Source organism: Mobula birostris, chromosome 2 (assembly GCF_030028105.1).
Source record: "Mobula birostris isolate sMobBir1 chromosome 2, sMobBir1.hap1, whole genome shotgun sequence".
Classification (NCBI taxonomy): domain Eukaryota; kingdom Metazoa; phylum Chordata; class Chondrichthyes; order Myliobatiformes; family Myliobatidae; genus Mobula; species Mobula birostris.
Window position 1 is genome coordinate 134680206 of NC_092371.1, and position 19334 is coordinate 134699539.

The 19334-nt window shown below is 40.1% G+C and overlaps 1 protein-coding gene across 1 annotated transcript in view; it reads right to left on the minus strand.

The window, feature by feature from the left end:
- The window catches only part of LOC140210924 (dynein axonemal heavy chain 8-like), a 504855-nt gene that overhangs the window by 342667 nt on the left and 142854 nt on the right, over positions 1 to 19334 (minus strand). Inside the window, exons 19-20 of the mRNA XM_072280194.1 lie at positions 6533 to 6570; positions 4459 to 4559 (exon numbers count right to left, since the gene is read on the minus strand). Coding sequence (XP_072136295.1) covers positions 4459 to 4559; positions 6533 to 6570 — 139 coding nt within the window. The remainder of the gene's footprint in view (positions 1 to 4458; positions 4560 to 6532; positions 6571 to 19334) is intronic.

The following is a 19334-nucleotide window of genomic DNA, read 5'->3' on the forward strand; positions in this document are numbered from 1 at the left end:
ATCTCAAACAACAGGAATTCTGCAGAAGCTGGAAATTCAAGCAACACACATCAAAGTTGCCGGTGAACTTAGCAGGCCAGGCAGCATCTCTAGGAAGAGGTACAGTTGACGTTTCAGGCCGAGACCCTTTATGTCCTGACGAAGGGTCTCAGCCTGAAATGTCGACTGTACCTCTTCCTAGAGATGCTGCCTGGCCTGCTGCATTCACCAGCAAATTTGATGTGTGTTTATTGTATCATCTGCTTTTTTATAATGTCCCTAAGTCATGTAGGAGGGAGGCTGAAAATTTGGTTGAATGGCGCCATAAAAGAGCCTCGCACTCAACGTCAGCAAAACCAAACAGCTGGTTATCGACTACAAGATGAAGAAGCCTGAGGTCCATGAGCCAGTCCTTTGCAGTGGGGAGGGTCAGCAAGTTTAAATTTCTTGGTTTTATCATATCCGAGGATCTGTCCTGGGACCACCATGTGAATGCCATCATAAAGAAGGCACGACAGCAACTCCACTATTTTAGAAGTTTGTGTAGATTCAGCATGTCACCAAAAGCCTCAACAAACTTCTGTAAATGCACAGTGGAGAGTATGCTAACTGGTTGCATCACAACCTGGTATGGAGACACCAATGCCCAGGAATAGAAAAGCTACAGGGAGTGGTGGATACAGCTCTATCTATCTCAGGCAAAACCCTCCCCAGGATTGAGCATATTTACCAGGAGCACTGCCATAAGAAACCAGCGTCCATCATCAAGGACTGTCACCGTCTAGACCATGCTCTCTTCTTATTGCCGTCATCAGGGAGGAGGTACAGGAGCCTTAGGTCCAACACCACCAGGTTCAGAAACAGCTATTAGGCTACAACCATCAGGCTTTTGAACCGACATGGATAACTTCACTCACCACAACTCTAAGCTGATTCCACAACCTACAGACTCACTTTCAAGGACTCTACAACCTATGTTTTTTATTTGTACAATACATCTTCCTTTGAAAATTAGTTAACGTATTTCTTTATTTTCCCGTAAATTCCTGCAAGAAAATGAATCCCAATGTAATATTTGGCAATATATATATACTTTGATAATAAACACTCAAGTTTCAACTATTGTCAAGTTCGCCAATGACACAGCAGTGGTGCACCATCATCAGCAAAGATGAGACGGCCTACAGAGAAGAGGTGGAAGAGCTTGAGGCCTGTTGCCAGGCAAATAACCTTTTTCCTCAATGTCAAAAAGACAAAGGAGATGGTTATCAACTTCAAGAGAACTTGCACCACTTACACCACCCCTCTCTACATTGGTGGCATATTGGGGGCACAGCAGTGGAAACCACGAGCAGTTTCAAACTTGCATGACTTCTTGTGGTTCCAGAACACACACTGCATTATCAGGAAAATTCACCAATACCTCTACTTTATGAGGAAGCTAAAAATGCATTGCTCTACAATGCATATCTACACTCATATCATTCTGCACGTGCAGAGTAGAGGGCATCCTAACATGCTGCATCATTGCAAATACAGAAACTACACTGTTGCAGACAAGAAGTCTCTCCAACCAGTAGACAAAAGTGTCCCATCACATCACCATCACTAGCCAACACCCCATTAAAGACATATAAATGTCTTTGCTGGTGCCAGGAAAGTTCCAGTAACATCGTGAAAGATCCCACCCACCCTGTTCATGGACTCCCTTCAGGTGGACACTGCAGAGCATCCCCGCCAGTACCACCAGACTTAAAAAAGTTACTTTCTCCAAGCAGTAGGCTGATAAACACCTCCTTCCATTAACCAAGCCCTCTACACCCCCAGCCATCACTATTTTATCATTTCCTGTCAGTCACTTGATGTACAGACACTCCAGTGCCCAGCATCACTTTTATGGACATATACTCAATCTATGTATACAAACTATTTTATGTAATAATGTATCTACACATATTTATTAATAATTGTGTTCTTTATCTTATTGTGTATATTTGTACTGCATCAGATTTGGAGCAACAATTATTTCATTCTCCTTTACACTTGTGTACTAAAAATGGCATTAAACAATCTTTTTTAATACATATATTATGATATATTTCATATGTTGAAGTTCATTTTGACACTGATTGTTTGCATGATGGTGCTTCTTCAGAAAGATTTATTTACCATGAAGAGTAGATTACTATCAGCTACAGAGAAAGGAATTAGCAAGAATGTCGTCACATGGTTAAGGTGAAGTATGTATCTGACAGGGTCCGACACAAGGATCAAAGACAATCTAAGTGCTCTCAGTATAGGGAGAAGTGTGTTATCATGAATTGAAAACCGGTTATCACATAGAAGACCAAGAGTTGGAATAAATGTGCCATTTTCAGGCTGTAAGGATGTAACCAGCAGAGTACACAAACATCAAATTTTGGCCTCCAATTATTTAAATTTTATGTTAATGAACTGAAGGAGGATGGAAAGTATAAGGAATTGAATTTTGCCAATGACACAACAAGTGTGAAGGCATGTTACAATGCGAATATTTGGATTCTACACCGGACTTGAATGATTGGGTGAAAATTAGGCAAATAGACTTTAATATGTTAAGCGAAACATCAATTGCCTCAGTTTTAGGATTCAAAAGACAGGCTATAAAAATGGAGAAGAACAGCAAGTTAATGGAGTACATGGGGGTCTAAATGCTCTTATGCATGGAAAATAAATTGGCAGCAGCCAAGCCCACCAGTATTTAGGAAGGAAAATGGTATTATAGTCATTAGTTCAAGGGGATTTGAGTTTAGAAACATCAAACTATTGTTACTATTTGTTGATAGAACAAAGGAAAATTGTACTGGGTGTTAGCAAAACTGCACCTAATAAAGTATTAATAAATATGTGGAAGACAGATGTAGGCTCCATTTCTGCATATAAAATATGTATTGTCCCATAAACCTTTCCATTTCTTATCACTTGACAGGAGCTTTGTTGAATTGCAATATTTTTGTGATTGTCAATGAAAATTCCAGAGTCATTACCCCATTTATGACAATGCAAAGTGGGGCATGAACTATGCCCCATTGAAATGGTACCTTCTGAACTCAAGCAACAGGTATCTTTTATAGCAAACACATGAAAAAATTTAATGGCTTTGTCATGAACATTAGATGCAGATAAGATACGACTAGGGCCAGATATGATATTCCCTAAATTATGCTGATTATATTTAAGGTAGTATATGGAGGGCATGATCATTGTATATTTACATCACACTTAAGAACAATGAATTACAGGCATAATGTCACCATCACCACTGTTGGAATGCATTGCCATGGCTTTCCATCTCAATACAGCAATTTCTGTCAGCAGTTGTATGACATCCATAGGTTCTCATATTAGTTAGCTATTACTGATCGAGGTTCTTACAGCCGTAAGAAATACTATGTCTCCTACATTTCCAAAAACATGAACAATTCCAAAAGCACATTGAGAATCAGTGTAGATATTTGCTGATTTTCCTTCTGGCAACTTACAGGCTTTTATCAGAGACTTTAACTCTGTCTGTTGTACAGAGGTACCAGGAGCCATGCCTCCTAAAGCCAGCATTTCAGTTCCAGAAACAGCCATTTGAATTCCTCTCTCAATCGTTGAGAAGCCATCAGTGTATCGACACAGATCTTTGGCAGAGTAATGACTAACAGGTTGCTGTTGGTCACCATGTTCTTGAGTTAAGACTGCTATCAGACGTTTCCCAGATCCCATCTGTCAGGGGGGAAACCCAGATCTAAAAAATTACCTGCTGAGCTGGTCTATAAATGCCCAAAGGGCCAGTTCCTTGTCACCCCAGACCAATAGAGAGCACGTGTACCCTAGAGGTCATAGGATTAGGAGTTACCTCCCTCTTCCCCCTCCACTCTCCATTGCGTTGTGCACTTATGCTGCTTAAAACATTTATGGAGGACTTCTATCCTTATGTAGTTATATTTTTGAGTTGTAGTGGCACTGCTGCATCTCCAGGCTCCATTTCCTACTTGAACCATGTACCAATCTATTCTCTCAGACACAATTTGTTACAAGGGCAGTGCTGGGACAAATTGGCTGACAGAGAACTGCCAGTGTGAAAGGAATATAGTCTTAGCCTGTCTGGGAATGATGGACATCACTGATGGGAGAAAGGCCTTGTTGGCTTGGGAGCATATGGGGCATCCAAGAAATACAAACCCACTAATGTAAATTTCGATGAGAAACACCAGGTCAAACATACAGGGTGGTACAACATAATCTGGAAATGTAATCCACTGCCAGTTAACATAATTTTCAGCTGCACAGACCACTTGATTTGAAGCTACGAAATGCAATGTCTTAAAACTATGGGAGTGCTAGCTTAGATCAATAAAATTGCACATTAAAATCATTCACGTTACTTGTTTGATGAATTTGGATCTGACAAATTTTGTTTCTTCGTAACTTCCACATTGCAAATACACTTACTTGAAGATTCTTCTTTTGATTATTTCTAAAGACAGATGTGTAGATTTCACTAAAGCATCCAGCAACTGACGGCTAAAATGTGCATAAAGTTCTGTAACATCCTAGAATACACAAAATACATAAATCTTGAGGAAAATAACTGAAATATGATAAATCAGTTCCATTTTATAGTCATTTATTCATAAGAGAGGATATTCATCCCACTGTACAGAGTCAGATATCTGAATTCAATTTCACTGTCCTTTCTCAATCCATTGCATTGCCCTAGCACTTGTGGAGAATGGCAAGACACATGTGATTACTTTTATCCTAAACAGTAAGTCCATAATTATCTACTATGGATCTCCCCAGCATAAGTTCCTGGATGAATATGGTTCCCTCCTTCCCTCCACAAAGGTTAACGACATGAACCATAGATCAGCTTTCTGTCACCATTTTTCTGAATAACCATCTCCTCTCCCTGCTGGCCACTTACATTCCTTTGTAACCCAAGCTCCATTCTGGAACAACTCTATTTGCTCCCAAACTGTCCTCTAACCAATAATTCAGATCCAACCATGGGTAGCACTAGACAGTACATACCACTTTAGAAAAGTGTAACACTTATCCAATTGTAGTCAGTCTTTGGTGTATGTGCGTGCATAAAAACATGAAGAGGAGTAAATTTATCATAATTCATTAATTAACCCCACATTCTCTCTTCACCTCATAATGACTGACCATCTAATCATTTCAGTCTTTAATGTACTTGTCAACTATATATTTAATGCAGAAAATTCCAAAGGATTGCTCCCACTGAAACTTGTTTAAAATTATCACTCTTCAGCCTCACAATCCGAATCAGGTTTATTATCATTGGCATGTGACGTGAAACTTGTTAACTTAGCAGCAGCAGTTCAATGCAATACAAAAGCTAGCAGAGAGAAAAAAAAATAATAAATAAAATAAAACATAATAATAATAAACAAGTCAATTATGTTTATTGAATAGAATAAAAAAAATACAAAAACAGAAATACTGTATATTAAAAAAAAAATTGGTAGTGTCCAAAGCTTCAATGTCCATTTAGGAATTGGATGGGAGAGGGGAAGAAGCTGTTGCTGAATCGCTGAGTGTGTGCCTTCAGGCTTCTGTACCTCCTACCTGATGGTAACAGTGAGAAAAGGGCATGCCCTGGGTGCTGGAGGTCCTTAGTAATAGGTGTCCAAGATGGAGCTGACTAGATTTACAACTTTCTGCAGCTTCTTTCGGTCCTGTGGAGTAGTCCCTCCATACCAGACAGTGATGCAGCCTGTCAGAATGCTCTCTACGGTACAATTATGGAAGTTCTTGAGTGTATTTGTTGACATGCCAAAACTCTTCAAACTCCTAATAAAGTATAGCCGCTGTCTTGCCTTCTTTATAACTACATCGATATGTTAGGACCAAGTTAGATCCTCAGAGATCTTGACACCCAGGAACTTGAAGCTACTCACTCCCTCCACTTCTGATCTCTCTACCCTTCGTCTTACCCTTCCTGAAGTCCACAATCAGCTCTTTCGTCTTACTGACGTTGAGTGCCAGGTTGTTGCTGCAGCTAGTTTCACTAGTTGGCATATCTCACTCCCGTACGCTATCTCATCACCACCTAAGATTCTACCAACAATGGTTGTATCATCACTTGAGACTATAACTCCTATTTAAGGACTCCAATGAAGGGAAGGTTAGTGAATCCACCTGTAAATTCTGTGTTTGAAAAACATTATGTTTTATTCTCCTAATCTCCAGAAAATATAGACCCATTCTATCTAGTCTTCCACTGTAAAAAAAACACCACCTATACACAGCAATAACTATTTATCCCTCACATATTTAAAGAATTAATTTAAATGAGAATGATATTTCTTTTTACTGTAATTGTCAGTGGAGGAACTCTAGAAAACCTCAGCTTTCAAAGTTTTTACAATTATTAGGTCAAAGTTAAGTAGAACCTACAGGAAAATTATAAGCTTAAGGTTTGAAGAATGCAAGGTATAGCTACAAGCAGCTTCTTTTTGTTTAAAACTGTTAATCTTTTGCAAAAAGCATATTGTACCTTTTCAAAGTCATCATCCCTATGGCTCAGAACATCATCTCCAAAAGAAGAATAGGAAGTTATTTTTTCTTCTTCAGGTTCTTCTGTAAATACAACTCGTCTACGCTCTGTGTTAAGGAAAACTAGACAAACGTTTGAGGCAATAAGTTGTAAATAACATTCTATTCTATTCATAATTGTAATTAAAATACATACCAGGTGATACCTACTGTATGTCACTTTATGAAAAATAGTTATACTTTTGATCAGTTTAAAACATCTATTAAAAAATATTGTTTTCATGAAAATGTATATCCACACAACACAATTTTGCAATCTAATTGTAAAATTAACAACAGTGAATTGTACAGACAGTGACAGAATCAACAGAAATTTAACAAAAGGTGAAAAAGTATCATACACAGATTATATTAAGCCAGAAGGGAAGATATATACCATACATCTCGTGAACTAAAGCACATGTAAATAAAATTTAACACATGTAAATGAAATCAAAGTCTCAGACAACTAGTGTTAAATTGTTATAAGGTTTTCCGCGTCCATCTCTCAGAGAATACAGATCCGCCTTATTTTTAAATTCCCCCTCATCCTTCTACAAATCATCCTACATCCACAACCCCTCAGTTTTGATCTCCCTTCCAAAGAAAACAGATCTTAATTGTTCTTAACCTATTTAAGTCTCTCTGCAGGCTGTTTACTCAACATTACCTGCTCCTCCACCTATCTTTGTATCATCGGCCAACTTAACTATAAATCCATTAATCCCACAGTCCAAAACATTGACAAACATCATAAAAAGCAATGGTCCCAACACTGACTTCCTTCAGAACCCGAGGGTGCATTCCATTAGGTCCAGGAGATTTATCTACCCTCAGACCATTGAGCTTCCTGAACACCTTCTCAGTCGTAATTTTCACTGCACATACTTCACTTCCTTGACACTCTTGTATGTCTGGTACACTGCAGATGTCCTCCATTGTCTTCCTATCTGAGCCTTTCAGCAAACACTTTGTGGTTCCATCTATCCGCTGGACTCAGGGCAGGTCATTCTAGATATGAACACCAAGAGATTTGAAGCTTCTAACTCCCTCTACCTCTGACTCACCAATGAGAACTGGCATGTGGTCTAACAACTTCCCCAATGATTACTTTTTTTGGTTTTGTTGAAGACTGCATGAGATCGTTACTTTGGTATCACTCCACCATATATTCTATATCACAACTGAATGTTGATTCATTAATGGTCAAGATTTGGCCAACAACAGTGGTGTTATCAGTGAGTCTGTAAATTTAGAGCAGTAATCATACAGTTGTGCGTTTAGAGCGGGGGAGGGGGAAGCACGTACCCTTGAGATGCACCTGTATTAATGGTCAGTGAGGAGGAGATGTTACGCATTAATACTGATTGAGATCTGCTATTGAGAAAGTCAAAGAGTAGTTGCAAAGGGAGGTACAGAAACTGGGTCCTGGAATTTAGTGATATGTTTGGGTGCGGGGGGGGGGGTTGATAGTGTTAAATGTCAAGCTGTGGTCGATGAAAAAGCTATCTAATATATCTGTTACTGTCTTACAGATGGTCCAGAGCAAAGTGGAGAAGCAGTGAAATAGTATTGGATGTTGACCTGTTGTGACAATAAGCAAACTGAAGGGGATCCAGGTCATTTCACAGGGTGCAGTTGGTTCACCCAATAACCAGCCTCTCAAAGCACTTCAGCACCATGAATAGACAGTAAGATAGATAGATACTTTATTGATCCCAGAGGAAATTACAGTGACACAGTAGCATTACAAGTGCATAGATAAATAAATATACAAATATTAGAAGAGAAGTATGAAAGAGTAAAAACATAAGTTACCTCAAACAGTCTAACAGGAGGGCCTCATCACTTCCCCGACTATAGGTTGACTCAGTATAGGGCCTAATGGCCGAGGGTAAGAATGACCTCATATAACACTCTTTGGAGCAGTGCATTTGTCTTAGTCTATTATTGAAAGTGCTCCTCTGTTCAGCCAAGGTGGTATGCAGAGGGTGAGAAATATTGTCCAGAATTGCCAGGATTTTCCATAGGGTCCTTTGTCCTACCACAGCTTTAGATAACAAAACAAGCCTTTCTAATCAATTTATTGAGCCTGTTGGCATCACCCGTGTTGATGCCATTGCCCCAGCACACTACTGCATAGAAGATTGTACTGGCGACAACTGACTGGTTGAACATGTGAAGGAGAGGCCTGAATACTCCAAAGGACCTCAGTCTCCTCAACAAGTAGAGATGACTCTGGCCCTTCTTGTACACAGCCTCTGTGTCTCTACTGGGTCCACAGATAGACTAAGATCCACTGTTAATTTTTCTCTGAATTTGCCCAAAATGCTACTCAGCTAAAGAGTCGATTAAAATGTACTTGCTAGTAATTTCTACATCTATGAACAAATAAACAAAAAAAAATTATGATCAACTGGCTCCAAAAGGACATATCTCCAGTAGATGTAACCATTGTCTTTGGCAATGGCTGCTGCATCTATGATCAAATCCACTGTACCAAAATAACCCTGGATACTTAATCACAAGTCACGCATTTTAGAAATATGGCACTTTATTTCCCTCCATGCTCATCATTCCTTCTAATCTCATGATTCTCTCCTTTACCACAATCTAGTTTGCTATTTTTTTTCCACTGCTAACCAACTCGACAATTCCTCAGACCTTTATCTTCAAGGCTAACAAATGTGTACACAGGGTAGCAAGGACACATCAGTGAACTACAGGTCAGTCAGCCTGATATCAAAGGTGGGGAAGCTACTGGAGAGAATTTTGAGGGACAGATCTATTGGTATTTGGATAAACTAAGTCCGATTAGAAGCAGTCAGCATTGCTTTGTGCGTGGAAAGTCATGTTTGATGAATCCTTTCAAAATTTTTGAAGAGGCAACCAAAAGGGTTAATGAGGATAGGGCAGTGGATCTTATCTACTTGGACTTTAGCAAGGTCTTCAATAAAGTCTCACATGGTAGGCTGCTTGGAAAGTTAGGTCTCATGGAGTCCAGGGAGAATGAGTTTGGTGGATTCAATATTGACTCAGAGTGGAGGTTGAAAGTTGCTTCCTGGAATGAAGACTGATGATTTAATCAGTTAGGGAAGTGAGCCAAGAAGTGGCAAATGGATTTCAATACAAGTAAGTGTGGAATGACGCATTTTGGAAAGTTAAACCGGCGTAGGGAGGGTAATGGAACAGAGCAGAAGTACAAGTGCATAGGGCATTGAAGTTGGTGTCACAGGCAAACAGGCTAGTGAAAAAGGCATTTAGAGATCTGGCCTTCATCAGTCATAGCACTGAGTACAGAAGTTGGAACCTTATGTTGCAATTGTACAAGTAATTGATGAGGCTTCACTGAAGCACAGTGTACAGTTTTGGTCACCTTGTTATAGAAAAGATGTAGTTAATCTGGAAAGAGCAGAGTAAAGATTTTTAAGGACATTGACAGGACTAGAGAGACTGAGTTGTAGAGAGACATTGGTCAGGCTAGGTCTTTATTTATTGAAACAAGCAGAATGAAGATGACCTTATAGAAATGCTTAAAATTATGCAAAGCCGAGATAATGTGAATCATAAGTCTTCTGCCCAAAATGAGTATACAATAGATTAGGCTTTGAGTGTAAAGTTTAAAAATAGACCTAAAGTAGCAAGTTTTTTCAAGCTGAAGCTGGTGATGAGCTGCCAGAAGTGGTAGAGACAGATACAGTAGCATTATTTAAGAAGTACTTGGATAGGTACATGGACGGATGGGGGCTTAGTGGGACATGGGCAGAGTGCTGTAAATTAGGACTAGTTGGGTGAGCATTATGGTTGGCATGGACATTTGGCTAAAGGCTCTGCAACTGTGCTGCACTGACCATGTGGACAAGTAAAATCAGGATTACACAGAAAGAAGTCTCACACATTAAATTAGGTATCTACGGAAATATTCTGATGCCACTTATAAGGGTCCTTGAATCAACAACGTCCCTTACCTGGCTGATTTTCAGGTGTTATACTTCTTCTAGTTCTGTCGGAGATTTCTGTAAATAATTCCACCAACTTGTTCACAGTTTTTTCTATGCTATTGCCTTTTGGAAACAAAATTACTGTCCATTCTTTGCAGCAGACCTATGGAATACATAAACATACAATGTGTAAACCTAATACTGGTGGGACATTTCAATGGTTTGGTACAAAGAGCACACATATTTTACACTTTTTAATCAAAACTTAGAAATAAACTTAGAAACTTAGAGATGTATATCCAATGATGGATAAATGTCTGTATGAATTCCTTTGCTGTTTCATCTGAAGTGTAACCTGTACAGCTCATATCAGCCTGAGTAATAGCAAGATATGGATCATATGCAATGTTAATAGTAATTTGTTTTACCTGTTCAATGGGTGTTGAACTGTCTCCATGTTCTACTGCCTGCAGCATTACAGAGTGATCATTAAAGCAATCAAAAAGGAGCCATTGAGTATGATCAACATTTCTCTTTCTGTTTTACTTTCACTTTAAAAAATATTAGCTGCCCTTGTAAAGATTAAGAAGCTTGTGAACTGATGTTCAGCTCATAGACCCCTTGATCTCAGGACCTGATGCTGCAGCTGTTCACAATAAAGGTTTGAGGATGTTGTGCCCACAAGGTGCAATTATTAAAGGGATTCTATCTGAGGAGACATGCGTACACTGCCAAACACAATCCTCCAAATGTGGCCTCACCAATGTTTTGTACAACTGCAACATGGCATCTAAATTTCTATACTCAGTGCCCTGACTGATGAAGGACAGTATGCCAAATGCTTTCTTCACCATCCTGTCTACCTATTACACCACTTTCAGTGAACCACAGTCCTCTGTTCTTCTGGTGAAGTCCTATCCTGATTTGTCTTCCCAAAATGCAACACCTCAATTCTACTTCTTCTTCATCGTGTGCCTTGTGTGTTACACGCTTGGGCGATCATGGCTCTCCACATCGAACGATCCCTCGCAGCGTCAATATCTCACACATATAGATGTGTTAGTTCTTTCACAGTGTCCACATATTTTCTTCTTTGCCTTCCTCTTCCACGTTTCCCAGGCATATGGCCTTGTAATGTAAGGCATTCTATTTCTCCCTTTCTGATGACGTGGCCCAGGAAATTAAGTTTCCTCTCATTTAATGTTCTCATTAAAGATCTTTTTGTGTGGGCATGTTGGAGTACTGTCTCATTAGTTACTCTATCTCTATATGATATTTTCAGCATTCTTCTAAGAAACCACATTTCTGTTGCTTCTAAGTTTCTTTGGCGTTCTGGTGTTCTAGTCCATGTTTTGGAAGCATACAGCAAGATTGACCAGATGTAACATTTTAGTAGCCTAAGCCTTGTTGTCATAGAAATGTGTCTGTTGGTAAAAATGGGTTTCATTTTTCGGAAGTTGGTTTTGGCAATGGCAATTCTTCTTTTTATTTCTACTTTACTTCTAGCATCTTGTGATATAAAGCTACCAAGGTAATTAAAGCTGGTCTTTTGTTCAATCTCTTGGTTACTGATGTACAATTGGCAGTTGGGAGCATTCTGCTGTTTTGATATTACCATACATTTGGTTTATTTGTAGTTGATGGTTAGACCAAAATCGGCACTTGTTTGTACTACTTTGTCTAGGAGGATTTGTGTATCTTCTGCAGCACTTGCTATTAGGGTGGTATCATCTGCATATCTTATATTGTTGATGTTAACTCCAATTTTTATCCCATCTAGGTCTTCTATTTCTCTGAGAATCATTTCACTATAGATATTAAATAATTCCGGTGAGGCAACGCATTCCTGTCTAACTCTTCTTTGAATTTTAATTCAACTGCTTATATTATCATCAATTTTTACCGCTGCCATTTGATTCCAATATAAATTCTGAAGCAGTTGTTGGTCCCTTCCGTCAATGTTTAGTTTAGCAAGAACTTGAAATAATTTTTCATGTTGCACTTTGTCGAATGCTTTAGTGAAATCAATAAAACATAAAAAAAAATCATGTTGATATTCAATTGCCCTTTCTGACAGTATTCATAGTATGAAAATTGTGTTCCTAGTTCCTCTATCCTCAATAAACCCATATGCAGTTTAGAAGTTTTTGGTCTTAATTTGTTTTTAATACGACTCAGAACAATTCTCAACAAAATCCCTATTATGCGACTCATAAGACTGATTGTTCTATAATTTTCTGCAGTCAATAGTTCCAGGAATTTTTGGCAGAGTTATACATACTGATTTCAAGAGATCGTTAGGCAATACACCAGACTCATATATGCCATTAAACAGTTCAAAAAGAATATCTATGCCCAGTTCTTCTAGGGCTTGTATCATTTCCACTGAAATTTCATCAGGTCCAGTGGCTTTACCATGTTTCATGCTTTTCATTGCTTTAGTTATTTCTTCTTTGGTAATAGGTGGGCCAGAATTAGGGTGTTTAATATCGGGGGGTTCCCCTCTATTATCTTCAAAAAGCTGCTCTATATACTGAATCCACCTCTCACATACTGTATCTGGATCTGTTAGCATGGATCCGTCTGCTGATCTTATGCATCCTGTAGAGGGGGTTTTCTTAATTCCAGCAATTTCCTTAAATTTTCTTGTGCATTTCTTTGCTGTTGTTAATATGGCCTTCTACTTCATTGCATTTTTGATTCAGCCATTCCTCCTTTGCAATATTGCACAATTGTCTGGTCTGTCTGTCCAGCTCTCTGTATTGCACTTTATTATTCTTCACTAACCTTCTTTGTTCCATCAGATCTAGAATTTCTTGGGTTATCCACCCCTTGTTGGTGTGTTGGATTTCTTGTACTGGGACTATCTCCTCTGCTGATTGCTGTATAGCATTTTTAAATCTGTCCCAAATAGGTGTTGTTTCGTTTTCGTTGAGGTGTTCTTCTACAGCTGTTTTGAATTGTTAGAAAACCTGCAGCACAATACAGGCCTTTCAGCCCACAAACTTGTGCCGAACATGTCCCTACCTTAGAAATTACTAGACTTCCCCATAGCCCTCTATTTTTCTAAGCTCCACGTACCGATCCAAAAGTCTCTTAAAGACCCTATTGTATCCACCTCCACCACCGTTGCCGGCAGCCCATTCCATGCACTCACCATTCTCTTGAGTAAAAAACTTACCCCTGATATCACCTCTGTACCTACTCCCCAGCACCTTAAACCTGTGTCTTCTTGTGGCAACCATTTCAGCCCTGGGAAAAAACCTCTGACTATCCACACGATCAATGCCTCTCATCATCTTATACACCTCTATCAGGTCACCTCTCATCCTCTGTCGCTCCAAGGAGAAAAGGCCGAGTTCACTCAACCTATTCTCATAAGGCATGCTCCCCAATCCAGGCAATGTCCTTGTAAATCTCCTCTGCACCTTTTCGATGTCTTCCACATCCTTCCTGTAGTGAGGCAACCAGAACTGAGCACAGTACTCCGTGGGGTCTAACCAGGGTCCTATATAGCTGCAACATTACCTCTTGGCTCCTAAATTCAATTCCACGATTAATGAAGGCCAATACACCGTATGCCTTCTTAACCACAGCGTCAACCTGCGCAGCTGCTTTGAGCGTCCAATGGACTCGGACCCCAAGATCCCTCTGATCCTCCACAATTTTTGCAACAATTCAAAACAGCAACACCACACATCTATCCAAATTAAATTCCACTTGACGTTCTTCCGCTCAGTTATCCAGCTAATCAAGATTCCTCTGTGATTGCTGTTAACCATCTTCACAGTCTACAACACCACCCAGTTTAGCATTATCTGCAAACTTACTAACCATGCCTTGTACATTCTCATTCAAAGCTTTGATATAGGTGCAAATAGCAATAGGCGCAGCACTAATCCCTGGGGAACGTGATTAGTCACAGACCTTCAGTTTGACAAACAACTTTCTACCATCAATGTTTCTGCTACTTCCCATCAAGCCAATTGTGTAGTTAATTAGCTAGCCCACCCTGAATCCCACATGATTTAACATAGTAGACTGCCATGTGGAAACTATAGCAGACTGCAACACCCTAGTTCTACACTTACTGTCAAGTAGGATGCCGTGCACAATTCTGATTTGATGGAGGCAGACGTGAGAAGTACGGAGGAACATCTAGTGAAACTTCTGAAATGCCTGCTTCACTGCCGCTACTACTGTGTGATCCGAAATCTCTGGAAGGGAAGGCCCCGAGTCCTCAGCTTTGCCTGTTGCTTGGCGGTCAGGGTCAGGGTTGAAGCGCCTGGCAGAGCTAGTGCTCGGTGTCGGAGTGCTGGTGGGAGGCTCGAAGTTTTCGGACAGACTCAGAGTTGGACTGTGGTCGGGTGCTTCCAGAGTGCTGCATCGGCAAGTTTGCGGCACTGGAAGCACATGGCAGGGAGAGTTTCTCCCTTCTACCATCTGCGTGAGATGTTGGGGCTATTGGGACTTTGAGACTTCTTTTTAACCATGCCCATGGTCTGCTCTTATCAAATTACGGTATTGCTTTGCACTGTTGTAACTATATGTTATAATTATGTGGTTTTTGTCAGTTTTAGTCTTGGTCTGTCTTGTGTTTCTGTGATATCATACTGGAGGAACATTGTATCATTTTTTAATGCATGCATTTCTAAATGACAATAAACGAGGACTGAGTGTCCTCATAATCTAATCTAATCTAATTTCTGGAACATTAGATAAGGACATCTATGTCAGATGACAAGTTATTGACTACAGCTCTCCTGTAGTCATAATTCCAAGAAAACTCAACTCCAAACTCCTTGATCTCAACATCTTCCTTTGCAACTGGATCCTTGACTTCTTGACCAACAGATCGTAATCAGTAGACACTGGCAGCAACATCTCTGCCACACACTGGGCCCCATAAGGCTGGGTTCTCAGCCACTTACTTTACTCCCTATACACTCACAAAGGTGTGGCCACATCAGGCTCGAACTCCATCTACAAGTTAGCAAATCCCATCAGCATGGTAGGCTGAATCTCAAACAATGATGTCAGAGTACAGGAAGGAGATAAAGTGCCTAGTTGCATGGTGTCATGACAACAGCCTTTGCCTCAATATCAGCAAAACAAAAGAGTTGATTATTGACTGCAAGAAACGGGGCTGTGCATATGCTCCTGTTTACATCAACAGTGCTGACATTGAGGGCTGAAAGTTCCGAGGAGCAAACATCACCTGTCCTGATCCAGCCACCAAGATGCCATTACCAAGAGAGTGCACCTGAACTTCCACTTCTTCAGTATGCTAACGTCCCCATTATTTCTCAATATTCTTTTATAGATGCAACACAGAAAACACCCTATCCGGAATGGCAAATACTCAATCTGAGACAGCAAGAAACTGATAAGAGTTGTGGACACAGTTTAGTCCATCATGAAAACCGGACTCCCCTCCAGGGAAATCTGTATACACATCTCACTGCCTCAGCAAAACAGCCAATAAAAAGACGTTGGTCAAGCAAAGCATCCATTTGGAGTGGCCATTGTTGGAGTAAGGCCAGTGTTAGAATGGGAAAAAACTTTGGCTCAAGAGGCATTGATGTGAAGAGGTGGGGTAAGTGGCCCAGGTCTTGGGAGTGAGAGCAGCTCTGTTAAAAAAAAAGAGGCTTCAATGAGAAGGCACAGGTAAGGACAGGTAAGGTTTTATTTTGTTGCTTATCCTGAATCCTTGATTCAGTGTACACAGGATGGTAGCCAGGACAGCAGAATGTTTCTCCTACAGATGTGGGAAGACGGGGAAACACATGGTCCCCCTGATGATGACAGCTGTAGCAGGTGCCTGCAGCTGTAACTCCAGGCAGACCAGGTCACAGAACCGGACATGCAGTTGGACATACTGAGGATCATCCAGGAGGCTGAGGAGATCACAAATGAGTCTTAGCAAGGTGATCATGCCCAAGGTAGACCAGATAGATGAGTGACCACCATGAGAAGTAAGGGCTGTAGGCAGGATTACCTGTAGCCAGTCCCCTCACAAACAGATATATCACCTCTTTGGATATTGTTGAGTGGGGGATGTTTTTCCAGGGGTTAGCAGCAGCAGTCAGCAGTCAGCAGTCAGCAATGGAAGGGGTAGGCAGTGTCAAGTTTCTGGGTGCCAACAGCTTTGAAAGTCTATCCTGGGCTCAACACATTGATGCATTTACAAAGAAAGCATAACAGTAGCAATATCTCATTAGGAATATGAAGAGATTTAGTATGTCACCAGACCCCAGCAAGTTTCTAGAGATACAGTGGAGAGCATTCCAAATGGTTGCATCACCATCTGGTATGAGGTGGCCACTGCACAGGATCAGGAGAAGCTGCAAATGATTGCAGGCCCAATCAATCCATCATGGACTCAAGCTTCTCCGGCATTAAGGACATCTTCAAAAGGTGATATCTCAAAAAGGCAGCACCCATTTTCAATGATCTCCATCACCCAGAAATTTATAATTTATTTATGTATTGCACTGTACTGCCTCTGCAAAACAACAAATTTCATGAAATATCACAGTGATCTTAAGCCTGATTCTTTCGCCCAAGGTCAGGGAGTCCAAAACCAATGATACAAGTAAAGAGGAGAGAGATTTAAAAGAGACCTGTGAGGTAATTACTTTACACAGAGTGTGGTGAGTGTTTGGAACAAGCTGCCAGAAGTGGTTGTCAAGGTGTGTACAATTACAACATTTAAGAGCCATTTGGACAGGTACATGGAGGGCTGCTGCTTGCAGGGTTATGAAAGCTGTTTCCATTCTCTCTTGCTCTGACTCCAAAACATAATCAAAGATTCCTCCCACTCCCCAACATTTTCTCTTCTCCACCGCCCATCGAGTAGAAGATACAAAACCCTGAAAGTATGTATCACAAAACTCAATCCTAGTGTTACTGTTATAATACAATTGAATAGATATATTGTACCACAAGATGGACTTGAGATCTCACAGGTTGCCTCATCATGGCTTTGCACCTTTTGTCTGATTATACTAAAGTCAGTCTGTAATAGTGACAGCACATTCTGCACTCTGCTATTGCTCTTTCCTTGTACTACCTCAATGTGTATGTGTAACAACAATAAACCAATGTACCAATATTTTCAAGTCAGAAAATACCAATGTACCAATATTTCCCATTCAAGTTTATGACTTGAATGGGAACTTTCAAGTGCTGCTGCCCTTGACCTTTCTAGTAGAGGCCACAGTTTGGCAGCCTCTGCTGAAGAAGTCTTAGTGTGAACCTGCAGTGGGTTTTGTAGATGACACACACGGCATACATAAAGCACCAGTGAAGGGAGGTGATGGAAGATGATCCAATGAAGTTGATTACTGAGCCCACAATGGTGTTGAACTCTTGAATATTACTGAAGCTGCACTTGTCAAGGCAGATGGAATATACCTGATTGCACTTCTGATTTGTGCTTTACAGATGGTGAAAAATCTTTGGCAAGTCAGGCGTGAATTACGTGCCACTGAATATCCAGTTTCTGGCCTGCCACAATATTCGTGTGACAGGTTCGGTTATTCTTCTAATCAAGAGTGATTACTGGATGTTGAAGATGGTTTATTTATGGATTGTAGCAATTACTGCATGCTTAAGGACAATAAAGAATTACTGAAAATGCTATAAATCTGAAAGAAAACATAGAAAATACTATAAACACTCAGCAAGTTAAGCAGTATAATTGAAAAGACAGCCAGTTAACACTTCAGGTAGAAGATCTTTTGTCCAGAACTGATGATGAGGGAAGCAGGCAGATGATTAAGTTTTCCAATTGAAGAGATCACTATCTGGTACTGCTAATCAGTCCTTGACTAGTTATATAAAGTTTGCTGCATTCAAGCACAAACTGTTTCACTTTCTGCAAAGAAAGACTAGACGCTGCAAACCTCAATAAATATCTTCCTTTTTAACCCTAGGATGGGCCAAGGTTTTTGGCTGAGGGGGTCCTGAGACTGAATTGGCTGGCACTCCAACTAATGGAATTGCTTTTCTTTCACTTACAGTGGTGCTAGAAAGTTTGTGAACCTTGTAGTATTTTCTCTATTTCTGCATAAATATGACTTAAAATGTGATCAGATCTTCAAGTCCTAAAACTAGATAAAGAGAACCCAATTAAATAAATAACACAAAAACGTTACATTTGTTCATTTATTTATTGAAGAAAAAATGATCCAATTTTACATGTATTTGTTGGAAAAAGCTTCAGGTGACAGACTGCTACTCTAACATTCCCCTAAAAAGTATCTTGATCCAAGCATAGGAATGAACATTTCTGCCAAAAAGTTCAACTTTTGTCTCATCTATCCATAGAACATTGTCCCAGAAATATTGTAGAGCATCCACGTGGTCTTTTGCAAACTTGAGAGCAATTTTTTTTTTTTGGAGAGCAGTGGTTTCCTCCATGGTGTCCTTCCATGAACACCATTTTTCTTTAGTGGTTTTCATATAGTGGACACATGAACAGATACTTTAGCAAGTTCTGGAGATTTCTGCAGGCCTTTTCATGCTATCCTTGGGTTCTTTTTCACCTCCTTCAGCATTGCACATTGTGCTTTTGGTGCGATCTTTGCAGGATGCCCACTCCTAGGGAGAGTAGCAACAGTACCGAATTTCCTCCATTTGCAGACAATTTCTCTTACTGTGGACTGATGAACACTCAGGTCTTTAGAAATGCTTTTGTAGCCTTTTCCAGCTTCATGCAGCTCTACAATTCTTCTTCTAAGGTCCTCTGCAAGTTATTATGATTGAGGCATGGTGCACATAAACTTGAGAAGAGCAGGCTCTGTCAGTAACCTGACTTTG